At 39.5% G+C, this 20,416-nt stretch overlaps 1 protein-coding gene across 1 annotated transcript in view; it reads left to right on the top strand.

The window, feature by feature from the left end:
• LOC135452995 (transcription initiation factor TFIID subunit 4-like) overlaps nt 1–20,416 on the top strand; it is a 149,596-nt gene that overhangs the window by 4,955 nt on the left and 124,225 nt on the right. The window contains exons 3-7 of the mRNA XM_064723564.1: nt 11,474–11,605; nt 12,749–12,970; nt 14,221–14,343; nt 15,982–16,071; nt 17,801–18,055. Of these exons, the coding sequence (XP_064579634.1) occupies nt 11,474–11,605; nt 12,749–12,970; nt 14,221–14,343; nt 15,982–16,071; nt 17,801–18,055 (822 nt within the window). The remainder of the gene's footprint in view (nt 1–11,473; nt 11,606–12,748; nt 12,971–14,220; nt 14,344–15,981; nt 16,072–17,800; nt 18,056–20,416) is intronic.

Here is a 20,416-nt window from a genome sequence, read left to right as displayed (position 1 = left end):
CATGATCCTGCAACTGTGCTTTCCTGCCCTTTTTGTTGTGAAAACAGGAAATACTTATGCAAATATTGTTTATTTTATGAGGCCTAGGATTTTTTTATTATTATTTAAGGAAAAATTTTGCTTTAGAGAGTCTGAGAGATGATTGGAGGCTGCAAAGCTCAGTCTTGTGTATCACTGGTTCAATAAATGTCCCTTGCTGCTCTGAATCAGAGGCACTGTGATATCCCAGCATCCTGAATCCCAGGATAGCTCATTTCACTGGACATTAGAAAAGAGAAAACCAATCACATTCTATCCAAGGATTTGCAATAAATTTAAAATAACTTTTAAAATATACTTTATTCAAAAGAAAGATTTGATTCTTCTATTTGCTTCTGGGTTGTGATCTGTCTACAGTGAAAGTTTTTCCTGTGTTTTGAGTACATTTCCCTTTTTCTAGGGATTGATAGGATAGTTTGATAGGTTTCCTGTCTCAAACTTATCAGTGAAATGTGTTGATTTGAACTTGGAGCTAATTTATCTTCTAGGGTGGATGTGGGGTGGTTTTGTGTTGTTTGGTTTTGGTTTTTTGTTTTGGTTTTGGGGTTTTTTGCCTTTTTAAAAAAATTTCTTTGAAGGCTGCATTGGTTTAAAAGTTTGTAGAGAGGCAGTTTAGCTTGGGGCCATTTAGGGCTAGAACTGAGCCTTTTACTAAAATGTGGAGGCAAACATCTTTGGATCTTAGTACAGGGCTGCTGTGCCATAGCAATAAGAGGCAGAGTTTAGGGTGGTTTTGCCTAAGGTGCATGTTTGCAGAAGAGATAAATAATTCTGTGTGGAAAGATGAAAAAGATGCCTTCACAACTTTTTAGTTGCTTGAAATAACTTCAGTTGGTATTTCCCAATATTTTTCAATTCATTACTTTCCCTCTTTATGCTTTATGTATTGCACTGTACTTATAGTTAAAAGATTTTTAAATTTAATTCAAAGCTGAAAACAATAATAAACATTTCAGATAAGAAGTAAGCTGGAATAAATTTGGAGAATGGAAAATAGAAACACGAGGTAATCTATAAATCACAGAGCCAACTAGAATGTAAGTTTTAGAAGTGAGTGTACCTAGGAAGGCTATAGCTCAGGGTCAGGAAAGACATAAATGAAAGCCTGGAAACACTTGGAAAAACTTTATGCTCTCAAAAGAGAGGCAAGTGCAGTATTGGATGAAATTTGTTAAAGAACTCTTTGCAGAAAAGGCACTATATAATGTTTAAATTTGTGGTATCTGGAAGAATAAGACTTGTAGAAACCTTCAAAGAGAAATGTATTCCAGGAAAAGTAAACACAGAGATAAGCCTGTGTTTGTTGACAGATTTTTTTTTACTAGTTTGATGACAACAAAATTGCAGCCAATTCCTGAATTTGTACATCTGTCTTGGGTTGTTGGGGCCTTTCTTTGCAAAGTGCAGTCACTTCTTTGGTAATTACTACAAGCAGATGTTGTAGCAGTGGCTCCTGAGACAAGTGCATGGTGTAAATGCAAAGCAGGTGTGTGGTGGGACTGTACCAAAAATGGGATCCATGTTAGTTTTAGCTATTTTTCTTGTGTACTGTTAGTTTTTATGTGGCCAGTATTAATTAATAGTGAATTAAAATCCACCATGGAAGCATTCATAACAGATATTAACAAATTGTTTGTAGTTTGAAGATTTCTGAGGAGTAATCTTTACTGCAGGAAGGAAGTGTGCAGAAATGTAGATCCCCTGCTTGGCTCTGGGCTCAGTCTGGGTTTGGATCCCAAAGTCAGCCTCAAGATGAGTGCACAGCAAATGTGGATCATGTTGATCTCAGGCAGCTGCTCTCTGCTTGTATGGAGCAGTTAATGCTGCAGAAGGGATATAATCCCTCTTGATGGATTTCTATAATAATAAACCAGTGAGGAGAGGATGTTCAGGTGTTTGTAGATCAGCTGGGATCTGCAGAATTCAGGTATTAGAAGTTGTGTTTGTTTTGTTCAGGGTTCTGCCCCTCTGCACTGTAGGTGTTCTTTGCACTGCCTGCTGCTAAAACACTGGCTCAGAACACAGCAAGCCAGCAAGGCCTTAGGAATGATCAATATCTTGCAAAATTCAAAACTTGGATTATTTTAGTGTAGGGGGATTAGAATATTGATATTGTAGCTTGTCAGGATTCATCTCCTTTGAAAATCTTAGTGGTAGCTGCCCAAACTGTACTGCATAATTTCTGTATTTGTTGTAATTAACAAGGTTAAGAAATAATTAATATTACCCTTGGGAAATTTACCTTGAACTTCCCTGATTGTGCATTTGATCTTCAGAATCTTATGCTTATGTTTTATATATGTTTGACCTTAGAGTGTTCTCTAAAAATTGTAGTTGACAGCCTCTTAAAACAAGATTGTAAAGATATAAATTCTAAAGGTATATCTAATCAGAACTACACATGAGACTTTTATTTCATTAGGTGGATGGTTTAAAACCAGAGACTGTTCATTGGTTTTCCAAATGAAATGTTCAATGATAAATATTATGCTAAGGTTTTAGAAATGTCAGTTATTTGTTTGAGTAGTCATTATAATTAGTTGATTCAGAGATCAAGTTCTAAAATAAAGGAAATTGTGTGTACTGAAAAATAATTTTTTCAGGGAGTTTTAATTAAGCTGTTTTCTTTCAGGATTTCTTTCTGGTGGTCAGAAAGCTGAATTCAGTGAATTAAAAATTCCAGAAGAAGTTTAAAATTAATCAAAAATAATGTGCTAGGTTTTTGTGTGTATAGAGTATGAGTGTTCAAGAGTCAGTGGTGTCCATTGTGACTGAAACACAGGAAAATTCTGGTGCCATTAGCTTAAGACAGAATATAAACTTTAATTGCCTGGATCCTGCAAAGTGTTTTTTGGGATGGATGAACATGCCAGGCTATGGAGTTTTAACTTTTCTTTCTGATATTAGTGGGATGGTTGGTATTTTACTGTATAAAATACTGTACTGAGAAATAAATAAATATTAAAAAAATGTAATATATATAATATATATATAAAATATAAAATATTGTACTGAGTAGAGATACAGTAATTAAGCTCAACTTAATTACTGTATCTTTATTCAGTTATTTTAAGATAGTTTTATTTGGATTAAAATACAGAATGCTTACATTTGTAGAGATTAGCATTGTATTTTAGTCACTGAGTTTGCATTTTAACTTTCTTTTACCTGTGTGGAAAGTCAGCAGGGGTGGAAACTTGCAGTGTGCCTCAAGGATTCTAGGAAATAATATCTTATGAAGAATGTATCAGAAAAAGACATGGCCTTCATACTTTATGGGTATCAGGATTACAGGTCTGCAGATTGTCCTAATTTTTAACCTGTGTCAGGTGTCACAAGTTACCCAGCTAAGTGATTGTTTTCAGTGTTCATTTGTTTATACACTTTAAATAATTATTGCGGTGAAAAGTCTGTTGTGAGCTATACAGCTAGATGTAAAATACAATATATTAAATGCCAAAGAAATTGTAAAAGCTGGCAGTTACTTTTGGCAGCTCATTAAGAAGTGTTGAAAGTGCTAGCTGGAGAGCATAAAATAGATTTGGAATTACTCTTTTTAAAACTAGAAGAAGGAGTGTCTGAAAAACTCCCAAGTGTTCATCTAAATTTGAAAGTTCTTTGGTTCTCTCCCCTTGACAACTGTGTAATTTCTCCACTCTTAAAAGAGGAGGGGAAAATAAGGCAATCTTTTAAATGTTCTGAAATAAGATCAACTTGGCCAATACATACAGAGCTGTTCAGATTCCAAACCCCTTCTGCAGCCTGGGTGCTACAGCAGGGTTTTTCTTTCCTTACCCAGGGCTGTCATTTGCTCACAGGTGTTTTGGAGGAAAATGAACCAGGTTTTCCCTGAAAATTCCTCTAACTTCAGCAGCTGGGCTGGTATCCAGGTATGAAGGCCATGTCTTTTTCTGATACATTCTTCAGAAATTATTGTTTCCTAGAATCCTTAAGGCATACTGCAAGTTTCCACCAGTACTGACTTTCTACATGGCTAAAAGAAGGCTAAAATGCAAACTCAGTGACTAAAATACAATGCTAAGCTCTATAAATGTAAGCATTCTGCATTTGAATCTGAAAAAAACTATCTTAAACAACTGGATAAAGATACAGTGATTGAGTTGAGCTCTATACAGTAAAATACTCTGGGAGCAATGGGAGCTGCTGAGACAAGGAAGGTGTAGTGTGTGTCCTGAGGAATTGGTGTGAGGGCTGAAGTAAAGGCTTTCCTTAAGGACAGTGGCTCTGTCCTTGCCTGTTCTGGTGTTGAAGGTTCAGAAGTGAAATATTTGTATATAATAGTACTTACCCTGTGGGGAATGGATAGAGCCACCCCTCTTCCCTTGCCAAGTTTAAAAGAAGGTGTGTTGGGATTGCAGTGCCAAGGACAAGAGTTAGAAAGGCTGAGATCCATAACTCCTGTTGCTCCCACCTTGCTGTGTCCTGTGGTGTGTTCCAGTCCTGCCATGATGAATGCTTCAGCTGGGCACTCAGGGCACACGATGGAGTGGCACAGCACACTTAAATCTGATGTTTCTCATTCTTTGATTGCTTGGATTTGCTTTTTAAGTTGTGTGACTTCTGCTGTTTATAGTACCTTTGTGTTGTGTTTTGCAGCTTTCAGGAGTAGAGGCAGATGTAGAGCTTGGGTACACTTTTGTGGTAGATTCTTGGGAGACATGAGGCAAATCCATTCTGAAAGGAAGACTTGGATAATCTTTGATTAGACATTTAATTATGCTCCTCCTAATTACTGCTGTGTAAAGCATGAATAAAATCTGATTGTTTCTATTCTTAGTGGGATTCTGGAAAACTGGCAGGTGGGATAAGCACAGGCCTTGTGGGGAGGGTCTCAGCTGGGTGAGTTTGAACTGAGCTGGGAGCTGCTGGGGTTGGACAGGTGTCCCAGGGGGATGGATGGATGGGTGGAGGAGGAATGGAGGGATGGATGATGGGAGGATGGAAGGATGGTCGGATGGATGGATGATGGATGGGTAGATGGATGGAGGGAGGGAGGGATGGTTGGATGGATGGATGGATAGATTGATTAATGGAGCATGGGTGGGTGGATGGAGGGAGGGAGAGATGGATGGAGGGATGGATAATGGATGGATGGAGCCTTGTGGAGAGGGCCTCAGCTGGGTCAGTGTGAGATTGAGCTGGTAGATGCTGAGGTTGGACATGTATCCCCGGATGGGTGGATGGATGGATGGATGGTGTCTGCAGCACACTCAGCCCAGAGGAACACTGAAACACATCCAGAGAATCAGAGCCTGGCAATAACAGCACTGCAGACAGCAGTGACTAAGAGATGCATTCAATATTTTAATGATCTTTTCCATTTATAGTGTTCCTGGTATCTTTAAAATATTCAAGAAAAACATGAGTATGTGCAATTGTACCAAATAGCATCTTTAATTTAGTTCAAACTATAATATTGCATAGGATTGTAATGGGAATGTTAATGGTTGGACTCACTGACCTTTGAGACCTTTTCCAACCCAAATGAATCTGCAATTCCGTGATATTAACTACTCTTAGCTGCAGCTTTCTCCAGTGTTTTGTTTTGTTTTTTTTGTTTAGAGAAAAATTGCAAAATGCTCAGGTATATTAAAAGTATTTTTCATATCAGTGCAGTTACAAGAGGCTTGTTTGGTTTTTTTATTAGGTATCTCAGGGTTTACATGGAAATAGTTGTCTTCCCTGAGTATTATAATAATCTTTGGGTGCATTGAAAAGTGCAAGTTTGTTGTACTGTGGAAGTGATAATGTACATCTTTTGAGCGACATGATTTGGATGCTTTTGACTTAGCTGTGCATAATTTTAATTTAACTATTTTTTCTTTGTGATTTTAGTTTCCTTTTACTTTTTGGTTGACATTAATTCTAGCTGAATATTAATAATGTTGCCAAAATTTAATCAGCTTTAGAATATTAGCTAAGGTACAGGATTTTTAGGAAACAAGTCATAATTGGTTGGAACTTAAATTGATCTTAGAAGAGTTCTGCTCTGGATTCTTGTACTATGAGCAGCTCAAACAGTGTGGGTTTGCTTGCTCTTCTATATCCTTCAGAGATAATAAATAAATTCAGAAGTCTTCTAAAACTGGTTGTTAGATTGCATCAAATTTTTGCCTCCGTATCTTGTTTTGGATTCTAGACTTGTGAAATTGTGAAAAATAGGGAGGTGCTGCCATCTAGTTTTCCTTTGCTGTGTTTCTTTTGTTTATCTGCATTTTTCATTCGTACACTTTGTCTTTTCATGCCTTTGATGTGTTTTTTTACTGGCTTTCATTATCTTAATACCCAGGTGAGCTTACATTCATAACCAAATGGCAAAAAAGTTGCTTATTTCAAATTATTTTTTATTGCAGTTATTTTATGTTAGTGACAAAGTGCTGCTGTAAACTAAAAATATAAAGTGAATATCATACACGAAAGACCAATGTTAGCCTGGCCCACAGTATTTTATTTTGGAATATTTGTTATTGGAACTTCAGAGCAGGTGAAAGAGTCTATATTGGAGTTTTCATGGGGCTGCTGCTGAAAATGGATTTGGCTTCAGAGTTTATGGATGTTTTTGTTTCAAGTTTGATTCAGAATGTGCTTTCCATTATGAAAATTTTTTGTATATTTTAGTGATCAGAGAAGGCAGTTATGTGTGAAGTTTGATTGTTTAGTGTTTTGTTTTCATTGACTAAACAACCTGATATATTTTTTAAAAAAATTACAGTTTTTATAGCTTTCTTTTTTCTTGCTTTAGGCATTTTTCTAACTTCTACTCTTTAAATTGGAATTCTGTATAATGAACTTTACTGTTTGGTTTTCTGTGTTTTCATACTCACTTTCTGTTAAGTTTCACTTTGCCATCTATTTTTAAAATGAGGAAAAAAAAACTTTGGAGGGTGTGCCAGGCCCTGCATCCCCTGCTGTGGCTGTGCCTTGTTTTTGCTGTGGGACACACTGTGAGCAGCAGCTCAGGCTGTGCCTTCCCTTGGTGCTGAGGGCACTCTGAGCCTGCTGATGGTTCCCAAGCCTTGCAAATCTGAGGTTGGTCTGCTCAAACACTCACACCTGGGTTTTCAGCACTGGTTATATTTTTATGGCAACTTTGGTAATTTTTTTCTCACTTATTTATTATTATTGACTCTTGTTTTTCTTCCTGTTTTCACATTCTTTCTGCTTTTCCAACAAATGCTTGTTTTATTCTTTGCAGAATCTTTAAGCAGACAGATAAATCTTGGTTGCTAAGGTGCTCTGCCATTGTCATCAGATAAACTATTCCATATTATTTCTTTTGTGTATTTGGTTTTTAGGCTTCTTTGCAGTGTTCCTGAGAACACATTTGTGGTGGTAGGGCAGGTCAGAGAGAGTAAGAAATGTGTGGTCCTTACTGTGCTTTAACCACGAAACTATTTTCCTTCTCTTCCTTCACAATGAGTGATTCTCTTCTGTATTAGCAGACAATAGGTTTTCAGTACTTAAAATTGATACTGTTTGCATTTTTCTAGCATTGACACAGCTCTAAAATTTAGAAAACACTCAAATGTTACTGAGGCTGTAAATTAAACATGCAAAGATCAGCAAGTATAAAGAACCTCCTATAAAGGAGGTTCCTGAGCACTGTCATAATGGCTGCCATGTGCATATGCATGACCACATATTACTGTTATTTTTTAATTTCTTAATTTATACAGTATGTAGGCTGGACAGGCCTAATTAATGAAGATTTATAGAACTTTTATTTCCACTGTACAGTGGGTTGCTTCAGGCTTACTTGTTGCCCCCCCTGCAGTGGGAATTAATAACCAAGCAGTTTTTTTGTGAAGCTTATCCCTGTAACAACTTTCTCAACAATGCAGTTAAGGGGATTACTAGCCTCCTTTTGTAAGTAGGAAATGGAGCCTAATTGTCTCTATTTTAAATATGGAATGAGAAATGCTGTTTTTGAACACAAATTTATTGTGTTCATTTGCAGCCATGGCCACTCCTGGTCACAAACTGCACATTTCAAGTTGGGCACTCGTAAAAACATTGATTTAATACATAAGAGTATTGATTACAATGGATTATCTGTATTTACAGGCAGCACTAAGAACTAGAGGCAGGAGTAGAGTCCAGCTGAAGTGACAAAATTCGGCTGTTTTTTTTTCTCCAGATATTTTGGATGAACCCTAGTGATTGTAGGAGGACCAGCCACTTCACCTGAGCAGAGAAAGTGCTTTGATGAGTATTTGCTTCAGCAGTTTCTGAGGTTCTGGACTTAGAACCTCTGGTGTCTGAGGGTTTTCTCTGGGGAGAAGGAAAGTGGAGATGTTGTCCAAGGAGTGAATTTATAGGACACAGAGTTGCACAATTCCAATGTGCTCTGACAGCCTGAAGTGGGAGTGACTTGTTGCACCCTGAAATCGGAGTGTTACCTGTGTTACCTGGTCAGGCAGAACAAGCCTTGGGACCCCCCTTCCCAGGCTGTCCCTCCTGGGATCCTCCTTTCCCATTTCCCTGAGCTGTGTGCACAGAGCCAGCTCAGGTCTGTGTGGAGGTGCAGCTCTCCCAAGCTTTGCCTCCCTGTTCATGTGCCCAGGGGAGAAGGAAAGTAGAGATATCTAAGGAGTGAATTTATAGGACAATTCCCGTGTGCTCTGACAGCCTAAATGGAAATGACTTGTTGCACCCTGAAATCAGAGTCACTGTTACCTGTGTGACTTGGGCAGGCAGAACAAACCTTGGGACCCCCTCATATCCAGGCTGTCCTTCCTGGAATCCTCCTTTCCCCTTTTCCTGAGCTGTGAGGGCAGAGCCAGCTCAGCCTGGGTGCAGATGCAGCTCCAGTGTCCCTGTGAGCAGCAGCAGCAGCAGCTCATTCATGGGCTGCTCATTCATGGTCTGGCTTCCTGCCTGGCAGGGTCTGAGCACAGGGCAAAAGGCTCTTCAGTGCTATTCTCTGTATTTAGAGAATGTAAAAACATCTGATTTATCTAATAAAAATAAGTATTTCTTTCTAACTCTTCTGGTAATTTCAGAATTCAGTAGCATCCTACCAAACTTCAGCAGCTTTTCCTCAAGGAACACCATGAATTCTTGTAGATTCATCCAGGAGGAACTTGACACACTGGGTTGTGATTTTTTGTTAAAATAACGTTGATAATTTTTGTTTTCTCTTTGACATATTTCTCATGAGATCTGTTTACAGATCTCCTTCATAGAAAACACACCTTTTTCTTTCTAAACATTTTTTATCAGTTCTCAAAGTATTCATGTTGGGAATCCTTTAAGTGTCTTCTGGAAACTTGTAGCTGTCACTTGAAGATCATTTCCATGGTATTTAAGAATTTCTCAGGCTAGTTCCTTGTTATGTTTCTCATCCCTTCATTTCAGACTTACCTTTTTAACCCTTCTAAATTTTGGAACCATGTTAATAAAGCATTGCATTGCTTTGTTTGCAGTTCTCTGCTGGTGAGGGATTTCTTCCTATCCAGCACTTTAGTAGATTTTACTGCCATTTTCTATTAAAGGCTTTTGTCACTATTGATTTTTAAAACCAAGGGTGAATTTAGTTTCCAAGTTTCACAGTTTGCTGCTGAGGTTTGGCACATGGGAATACATTGTTAGTTGGGCATTATAATAGTGAAAATTTATATTTTAATTATGTGCAGTTTTATTTTCAAGTATGTTCCTGTGGTGAAAAATGGGCATTTATTAGCTGAGAAAAATTCTCTACCCTGCAGTCTCACTCTGTATTTGTGGATTTCTGGCTGCAGCTCTTGCCTGGAAGCTGATAGCTGCCAGAAGTGCTCCTGGTTATCTGCTTTTTTCCTAAATCCTCACTTCTGGAAGCCCAGACTGATAAGGGTGCAGATATCACAGGCAAGCTATGTTCTTAGGCTGGAAATTGATTATAAGCAAGTGAATTAGATACACAATATTTATATTTCAAATGCAACACTCATTAGGTAGATATAATTTGATTCAACCAGAATTTTAAAATACTTGGTCATTTTTATAATGAAGAAAAGAGGTGTAGGGTGTTTTAAACAGGAGAAGCTTTATGTGGTCCTTCTTACAAAAAACCAGATAATTCTGCCTCTTCATGATGATGCTGTTTATTGTCTCTAGGCTATCTCAGGATGGAAGGCATCCCTAGTCAAGGTTTTAAAAATCTTGAAAGCTATACAAACAAAAAAAGGGGTTTGTTCAGATGTCAGGTAGATTTATTTGATTTGTTTTCTTTCCTCCTTTTTCCCCCCAAGTACAGAAGATTGATATCCAGTAGATGATGTTGCTGGACTGATTTGTGAGGAATCCTTGGGGCTTTGAATGCCTGCCTGGGCTTCTGCTCCTTTTGGAGATATTTTAGAGTACACTAGATGTTCTTTGGAGAAGTATTTACTAGACAATGTAAGAATCAAAAATAAGCAGTTCTTTATAAAATATGAATTTTAGAGACATAGGAATTAAAATTTAAATCAAGGAAAACTAGTTTTATCTTGTAAAAACCAACATCAGCCATGATTTATTACTCTATCCACTTAGAAAAATTGTCTTTTTCAAGTGTGTGAATGCAAATCTTAATAAATGCAAGTTATAAGACAGCAGTGTGGCCTCCATTTTTAGTAATGTGTGGTTCTCATTTTGTCATAATTGCCATGTTGTGTGATGCATTTTGTTTATAATGATATTTACCTTCCTGCAGAATTAAGTAACTTCTCTGGAGACAATTTTTTAATTCCTAAATCTTGTCCTTTTGTAAGATGGCAAGCGATTTCAGTCTTGCAATGAAAATAAATCACAAGATAAGTAATATGATTGCTAAAAAAGATAAATTTTCTGAGCTTTAGAATGTACCACTGACTGAAAGGCTGTAGGTCAGTCCTTTTCCTTTGTCTGCTCTTCATGTTGCAGTTGCTGTCTGGGTACAGAGTCTGTGTTCTATGACAGAGGCTCTCCCAGTGTTTAGGTTTTGTTTCTCTGCAAGCTAATTTGTACATAATCCAATCTGAAATGATTGTAAAAAAATTTAGAAAGCAGAAAAATATTCTGTCCATATTAATTCCATAAAGAAAAAGCACTACAACAGGCCCATAAATACCAAGAGGACCAGTATGTGTTACTGGCAATGATAAACTCAAATATTGATGAATACTGACATGTAAATATTACAACTGAATTAATGCATCAATGTTTTTGCAGGTCACATTTGTTTTTTCTAATCTTTCCCATATAGCTCTATGAGTAATAGCTTTCAGGAGAAGTACTGCAAAGCTGTCATTGAACATTGAGAAAGCTGATTTTCCAGTATTTGTGAATATACATATAAAAACACATTAATAGGTTTGATTTTTTTTTTCTTAGTATTAATAATAATTATTAAAAAGCCTTGGAGATCAAGCTGCTAAGGAGAAGAAAAGTAAAAGATTTGTTTTTTCTTTCTCAGCAGCCAACGTCCGTGGGCACCTCCAGCGTCCGCCTGGGGCTCCCCGTGCAAGCCAAGGTGGTGCCATCGACAGCAGCGCCCGCCAGCGCCACAGCCACGCTGCCAGGAGGGGCTGTGCTGTCCCACACCACGGTCAGGGCCTGCTGGGGACACTGCCAGGGCTGGGGACACTGCTGGGGACACACTGCCCATGCTGGGGGACACTGTGCTGGGGACACTGTGCCCGTACTGGGGGACGCTGCCCATGCTGGGGACACTGTGCTGGGGACACTGTGCCTTTGCTGGGAGGATGCACTGCCCGTGCTGGGGGACACTGCCAGGGCTGGGGACACGCTGTCCTTGCTGGGGACTCACTGCCCGTGCTGGGGGACACACTGCCCGTGTTGGGGGACACACTGCCCATGCTGGGGACAGACATTGCCCATGCTGGGGACACTGTGCTGGGGACACTGTGCCCGTGCTGGGGGACACACTGCCCGTGTTGGGGCACTGCCCATGCTGGGGACAGACATTGCCTATGCTGGGGACACTGTGCCGGGGACACTGTGCCCGTGCTGGGGGACACTGTGCCTGTGCTGGGGACACTGTGCCTGTGCTGGGGGACACTGTGCTGGGGGACACACTGCCCGTGCTGGGGGACACTGTGCCCGTGTTGGGGGACACACTGCCCATGCTGGGGACACTGCCTGTGTTGGGGGGGACACTGCCCGTGCTGGGGACACTGTGCTCTTGCTGGGGACTCACTGCCTGTGCTGGGGACACTGCCCATGCTGGGGGACACTGTGCCCTTGCTGGGAGGATGCACTGCCCGTGCTGGGGGACACTGTGCTCATGCTGGCGACAGACATTGCCCATGCTGGGGACACTGTGCCGGGGACACTGTGCCCGTGCTGGGGACACTGTGCCCTTGCTGGGGACAGACAGTGCCCGTGCTGGGGACACACTGCCCATGTTGGGGGACATGCTGCCCATGCTGGGGGGGCACACTGTGCCCGTGCTGGGGACACTGCCTGTGCTGGGGCTCTGGGCATGAGGGGACATTCAGGGTGGATGTATGGAGGAGTTGTTCCTGGGAGGGTGGGAGGCTCAGAGCAGCTGTGGCTGCCCCAGGATCCCTGGCAGTGCCCAAGTTCAGGTTGGGATGGGGGCTTGCAGCAACATGGGGTAGTGGAAATGGATGAGCTTTAAGTTCCTTTCCAACTCAAACCATTCTATGATTTTTGTATTTTTTTGAAAGTGAAGATTAATTTTTTTTGAAATATAAAATATTTTTAGGTAACAGTAGCTACGACGAGCGCTCCCAACCTGTTCAAGACGACGGTGGCAGGTGGAGCTGCAGCCTCCCAGCAGCCTGCAGTGCTCAGCAGTGCCCAGAGCCAGGGCTCAGGGGCGGGGCAGCCACGGCTGCCACTGCCCCCTCCCACGGCAGCGCAGGTGCCAGCACAGCCCCTGGTCATCCCCAGCTCCCCTGTGCCTGGCACCACCGTGGTCTCACAGGTAAATGGGGGAATGGTGGAAACTTTGTTTTCTTGGTGCTTTAGGAACTCCTCGGGTGTGTTCAGAAGCTGGAAGAGCTTTTTCTTCAGGCAAGCATGTATCCCCTGATGGGACAAATACTTGGCAAACGGGAAAACCTGTCACAGTATTCACAGGGGTCCCAGGATGAAGGAAGAGATGAGGATTTGACTCCATGTTTCAGAAGGCTTGATTTATTATTTTATCATATATATTACATTAAAACTATACTAAAAGAATAGAAGAAAAGGTTTCATCAGAAGGCTAGCTAAGAATAGAAAGGAAAGAGTGATAACAAAGGTTTGTGGCTCGGGCCCTGTGTCCAAGCCAGCTGACTGTGATTGGCCATTAATTAGAAACAACCACATGAGACCAATCACAGATCCCCCTGTTGCATTCCACAGCAGCAGATAATCATTGGTTACATTTTGTTCCTGAGGCCTCCCAGCTTCTTAGGAGGAAATAATCCTAAACAAAGGATTTTTCATGAAAAGATGTCTGTGACAAAAACCCTTCCCTGGTTTCAGCCACATGGGATAGAAATGCTGAGAGGGAGGAAGAACACTTGTGCTCAGCTCTCCCCACCTGCCATGTCTGTGGCACTGGGGAAAGAACAGCTCTGTTCCTGCAGCCAGGGCAGTCAGGCCTTCAGTCTAAGGACTGTCCTCTTGCTGGGCCTCAGAACTGTGCTTACACCAAAATGTGATGTTTCTGTTTCTTGCAGCAATTACCCCATATAAAATAATGGCTTCTTTTACTACTAATGAAAAAAAAAAGATTAGATAGGATGATGTTTGAAGAGTTATTTCTAATTTGATTTTACTGCTGTAGCTGCTTTGTACAAAAACATGCTGAATCAATAATTTAACAAATTAAGATAGCTTGGGGAACATTTGTACCTTCTCTGTTTGGCATCTCAAAGGGGAATTCATCTCCAGCAAATTGTTGTCTTCTCATATTTAAAGTTATTTCTACCAAAGCAGACTGTAAAATATAAAATATATAATATATTTCTTTCATTGATTTTTTGTTGTTTATTTGTGAGCTATAATGTTCGGTTACCTAAAGAAAAGAAAATCTCAGGTAACAAGCAGTAATAGCAAAACATATTTCACATATGGCCTGAATTAGAAAAGTTTCATCATTTTCCTTATTTGTAGTGGTCAGAGCATGCATTGATTGTGATGAAAAAATAGCATGAAGCTAATAGTTGTTTTCTCTGGTTTTTGCAGGAAATGCAAGAGAATGTGAAAAAATGTAAAAACTTTTTAGCTACCCTTATAAAACTTGCTTCTCATAATTCACCATCTCCTGAAACGTCCCGCAATGTGAAAGCTCTGGTTCAAGATTTGTTGGTAAATATTTAGTTACCATTTATTTTGTCAGTTTTCTATTAAACTTATTTATGGATGCTGAAAACTATTGCTTTGATCTTAACAGTTCTTTTGGCTGTAATGAAAGGGGTTGGACTTCATCAAAATGAAATGTTCTGTATGTTATATAAATTTAAAAATTCTGTTAAGGGCAGACTTTCTTTGGGTTTTTGAAAGGGGAAATGCAGTAAAGTATTTAGTAGGCAGTGTCAAAGCCACTTTTGTTTTGATGAGTAATACTTTGATTTCAACTTGAGGATTTGTTATTCTAAATATGGGATCCCCCTAATCCCCCTAAAATCTGGGATTTTTCCTTGAGGATTTGGGTTTTTTTGCTCCAAACCCTGTTCTTCTCTGAAACAAGAAGCTCTTAATTTTTGAAGCACAGAACAACTGTAGATACAATCCCTTCACAACATGGGTTGGAGTTTCTAGGACTGAATGAGCAGTATTTTCCTGATTTTCAGCTGTTCTACAGACAGGAGCCTGGGTGGCACAGGGGTTTCCAGAGGCAAAGCTGTGTTAGAGTGCCCTGGCTGCAACCTCCAGTGAAACAGTGAATTGTATAAATGGGCTGCAGACAGAGCTGGGAAAGAGTCAAGCTGCTTAAAAGAAATGTAATATAGTCTATGAAAAACTTGGATTTAAAACTAGTTGCTATACATTTCTTTGAATTCATTGCCAAAGAAATCTGTATATTTTACACCAGCCTAAGGCCGTTTTCAAGTGTGAGCTGTTCAGCAATCATATTCAATGATTCCAGTGAAAACTTGTTTTAACTTTTACCAATTTGAAAAGACTAAATAAATAAAGGTAACTACTTACAGTATTTTAAACGAAGTACCAACACACATAAATAATAAATATATTTATTGAAGCTTGGTTTGGTTTGATTTTTCTCTTGTTCTGTATCAGTCAGGAAGGCTAATTAATTAATTTTTTTGTTACAACCTGAACTTCTAACTAATGCTACTTTAGAAGTCTCATAAAATGCACCCAAGTTAGAATTCTCTTGAATTGCTACTAAATAAATGTATTTGATATAAGTGTATATTTTGTGAGCATACATACAAATTCATAGAGGAGAAAATTTTATATCTACTTGTAAGCATGCCTTTTATGTATGGCCATGCCTTACATATATAGTAGTTTTATATTTAGTTTATAGCTTTAGTCCATAGTTTTATATATATGTTTTCTATAAGTTAAATTGTACCATCAGAACTGGTTTTGGAATTACTACAAAGGCTGACAAATTTAATATTTTTAAGGTTACATCAACAACCTGTTGTGGTTGTTTTCTTTTAATTTAAAAAAAATAAATCACTATGTAAATGTTAGCAAGAGAGTGGAGTCCCAAAAGAGACTTGAGTGTTTCTGGGGCCTCGTTTTTTCTGAAATTGTGCTTCCCCAAGGGAATTCTCTGCATTTTGAGTGGCATGTTACATGTTTGGGTAGTGCTTGGCAGAATGATCTTATGAGTTAAAGGACTTCAGCTCTGAAAGTTTTTGGTGTGGCAGCCTCTTTAGCTAGAGAGGTATGTGTATGTAGTAGTTGGGAAAGAGGAAACCAAACACCTGAACTGAGATGTTGGTGCTTGTTTTTTTCTTCACCCTGAAGGATGCAAAGATTGATCCAGAAGAATTTACAGGCCGCCTTCAAACAGAACTCAAATCATCTCCTCAGCCATATCTCGTACCTTTCCTTAAGGTAATGTGAATATTGTTTGGATAAATTTATTTCAGAGCAAAATTTCATTACATGAACTCTTAGAATATCCTTTTTAACTAGTGTTATGTTCACTGGCTCAGGACTGCCCTTCCTTTACATCTGAATGCTGCCCTTTTCTGCCAGGATCTTCCTGGCTGGAGGTTCTGTGCTGGCTGCACCTGTGCCAGGCCAGGCAGGGGCTGCTCCAGCAGCCTGGGACAGTGCCCAGAAACTGGGAATTCCCACAGGAGGGACACCTTGTGTGTTTGGGACCTTGGCTGAGATCCAGAAAAATGGATTTGTCATCCAGGAGTTCACAGCTTGAGCAGCCCTGATCTAGAACGTTGCAGTAATTAGATTAAAAAATAAAAAGCAGTTATATTCTTGTTTGGAAACCATTCATTGGCTATTCTGTACTGATCCTTTACTTCTAGAATACATACACTTTTCTGTGGTAGTAGGTAATTTTTTGTGAAGAAGAAAAAAAATTCACATTTCAAAGAGTCCCAAGTTATATTTAGAGAATGCTTCAAATTTAATAAGTTGTTGCCACACTGTTTTCCTAATTTATTTTTTTGTCACTGATAACTTTCAATCCACGTGTACCAATAATTATGAAGAACTGAACTGGATAAAGTGTTAATTAGATGATTCTGCTTCTAATCTGGAACTAATCAACAGTAGAATTTCTGATATGATACCAAATGGATTTATTGTGGGGTCCTACGTTAGTATATGTGGGGCTAAATTTAACTGTTAATTGGTTCTGTAAATTAGCTACCATAACTTCCATATGCAGGATTATATACAAACATAAAAAGCATGTTTAAGTCCCAACAAAACTACAAATATGATTTTTAAAATATTTTTGGTCTAGTTCAAAACTTCTCTGCTTAGGGCAGACTTTCTCTCTCTTCTCTCCCTGCAACTTTGCTTCACAACTTCTGCTCCTGTTTTTTCAAGTTATCATTAACACTTGTTTGTGGCTTTTACTGCAGTCACTTCTAGCATCATGATAAGAAGCAGGAACTTTCAAAGAAAGGACTTTCTTTGAAGTCCTCTCTGGGCAAGAGGCTTTAAGTTTTTAAATCAATGTTAGAAGTTTAGAAAGAGCTGTAGCTTGGGTTAAACACTGTTGCATTCTGCAGCTGCCTGAGGGAGCACTTCAAAAGAACACTTCTGCTACTTAAGAAGTAAAAAGTTTGTTCATGGAGGTACAGTACAGCATTTTAGAAGTGTGTTTTCCTTGAAATGGTATCAACATGGGGCTTACAATAGTACACTTTTCTAATGCATTTACAATACTTCAGAAATAATGCAATAAACAGCCATGCTGTAAGGCACTGAGAGGGAAATAATTTGGTTGTAGGTACTGGAGGTGTGTTATGAGGAGTAAATTGGTGCAGCTTGCTGGGAATAGGGCTGTTCCATGGTTCTACCTTTTCTTCTTCCATTTCTTGCCCTCCCAAAGACCTAAGCTACAAGTTCTAGATAGCCTTCAGAAGAAGAGTGATCTTTATGCTACAGTGCAATTAAGGGAATATGAAAATCTACAGGGTTGCTAAATCCAAACTGAAAGCTTATTAAGAACTGAACTTTCTCTTACAATAAATGTTCAATCTTAGTTCTGTCTGATGAACAGGCAGTTAATTATGTTTCCAGCAAATTTCAAAATGCTTTTTGTCGATGTGCTAAGTTTGATATTTCATAAACTTTCTTCTGTTTTTAGAAAAGTCTACCTGCACTGAGACAATCTTTACTGAACAGTCAGCATTTGGTTTTGCAAGGCCAGCCGTCTCAGCAGTCACTCCAACAGACCAAGCTCTCTGCAGTGATACCTCAGTCTGCCTCGGGAATCTCCTCTGTTGTCACCACTCAGACAATAGGAATAAGGCAACCAAACAACATTTGCACAGTCTCTGTATCAAATACAGTGCAGCCTCCTCAGGTTAAGGTGGTACAGTCAAATCAGAGTTCTCAACTGGTAGGTACTGGAGTGTAAAAGAGGATTTCTTAATGAACTTACAGCAGTTTTCAGTGTCACTTTCATTGCAGCTTGTTTGGGAAATTCTTTTTTGTCTGTGTCGTATTCTGTGATATGTGATAGTACCTCATTTTCTGTCATTTCACATGCTCAACCATTACTTCAGCTAAAATTATTAACATAAATTGAAGGAAGTGCACTCTTGGTCTTTTTGTCTGCTGTAGAGTGGTTGTTGTATGAGCACAGTGGAATTTGAGGGAATTACAAATGTAGAACAGAAAGCTTTCCAAGATTAACAGGCAAGAGTATAATGTTGAGTATGTCATTAGGTATGCTGCTTTGCTTTAAAATGAAATGAACTCTCTCATTTTAAACTCTTCTGCACATAGTTACAAAATCTTGTAGAAGAATAGCTGTGCTGTTGCAGGTGTTCTGTTTAGCAGTAATGCCATTCTCTGTTACTCACTGAGCTGTATCTGTGTTGTGCACAGTGGAGGATTAAGTGCTTAGATTCATTAATTTCAGAGGCACTATCAGTAAGGCACAGCCAGGTAGTCACTGAGAGTGTGGTGACTTTATCCTGTTGTTAAACAGCATCTTGTGTGTGTGTTTGCACTTGTAATTAAAAGGTGTTTAGGGTTTTTACAAGGCCTGGAGTTTATACTGGCATCACTGTCCTTTGTGAGTTTGTCTGTGGTTTCTGTGTGAGTAAAGTACTTCACTTAGGTCTCAAAATCATAGACAGAGGTTCCAGAACATGTATCAAGTTGGTAAAATTTAAAAAATTTATATTATCGAGGTGGAGAAATGCAAAAACCTTACATGTGATCTGTCCCTGAGTTTACAGGCTCTATAAAGCAAATATATAATTAGTAATATGTGTGGAAAGAGAATATCTCTTTTGCTTTAATTTAAAAGTAGCAGTCTGAAAATACCTGTGCTGTGTCTTGAACCTTACAAACACTTTCTAGTGGTTAAATTATTAACTTTAAAGTAAAATTAATATCATTTAATAGTCCTTTAGTAAGCATAGTTTTAATGTGTAAGAACATCTTGAGTGGTAAGATTTGTGACTCTGGCCCTTGTAATACACACAAGACAGTTGGGTGCTTTTCACCTTAACTTGGCTGCTTCAATGCAGGTGCAGCCACTTGCATTCTTTCTTTTTGTGAGATGGCTTCTCCCCACCCTGTCTGGATTGGTGTGTTAATTAGAAAAGTGTCCCTCACACTTTTTGTGGCATCTTTTTGATTTGTCCATGTTTGATGGCTGAGTGGACAATAGCTTTGGCTCTTCTAGGCAGAAGAGTAGCAGCTGGTCATAATTACAGGTGGAAAAATTGCTCCACATTAAGCAAATTTGTGCCTGCAGCTGACAGATTGCTTAGAGGTAGAAGTGTCCATGGCCAGCAAGTCTGGCATTATCTCATGCCACAATCTACTGCCATGTAACATGGCTTTTCCAATGCTGTGCAGCCCACCTGAAGTGCTCCTGTGCCCACTGGGCAGGTTTCACTCCACCTTTTGAGAAACATTGGTGTAGGACAGAAATGGGTGAGACCACAGGAATTCTTACTGTTGTGATTAGAGTTCTGGTTGGGATAAAGCCAGATTTCTGGGAGAGGCACATTCTGATGTCAGTGGATACTCTAAGCAAGCAGTTGTGATGTTGTGAGTTGAGATTAACAACATGAGGAGCTTTTCTGACATGCTTGGGTTGTAGGAGGAGCTGGAAGCTGCTCAAGTAACATTGTGGAGATTGATCTGATGGGCAAGGGAAGTTGGTTTTCTGTCTGTGAGGAGGTCACAGGTTGAATTCTCATTTACTGGGTACTTGAAACGACCACTACATTTTCAAAAGGTCACAAACTGCACAAAGCAAAGCTGTGGTTAATACTATTTCTTTTCTGAAAAAGATATAATATATAAATATATATATAATAGGGAGAAGACATTAAGAATCATAATTTATTTGCTTTAGTGTGAAACTGTCTTTTTATATTTCCTTTAAATTTATCAGCCTTTAGTTAATAGAATCAAGCAGTACTTAACCAGGCACTTAGAGTAGTTCTGTACAGACAAAAGCAGCATCAGACATCAAGAGTTAGTGCATCAGAAAATCTTAGCACAGCAGCCCTCAGCTCAGGTGCCAGGCAGACAGCACAGCAGCAGCTCCCTCTCAGCCCAGTGATTGCAGACAAGCATGGATTTGTTTGCAGTGCCTGTCCCAGTTCCCAGTGCTCCCTGGCTCAGAGCTCAGGGCTGCTGCCCATCTTGCCTCGGACTTGTCCAGCAGAGGAAGATTGCAGCTGCCTTGCCTGGGGGCAGCCAGCCCTGATGGAAGAACTGGCTGAGCTCCAGC

Source organism: Zonotrichia leucophrys, chromosome 11 (assembly GCF_028769735.1).
Source record: "Zonotrichia leucophrys gambelii isolate GWCS_2022_RI chromosome 11, RI_Zleu_2.0, whole genome shotgun sequence".
NCBI classification, from domain to species: domain Eukaryota; kingdom Metazoa; phylum Chordata; class Aves; order Passeriformes; family Passerellidae; genus Zonotrichia; species Zonotrichia leucophrys.
The sequence above is the reverse complement of the archived record's forward strand: the minus strand, read 5'-3'. Positions and strand labels throughout refer to the sequence as shown.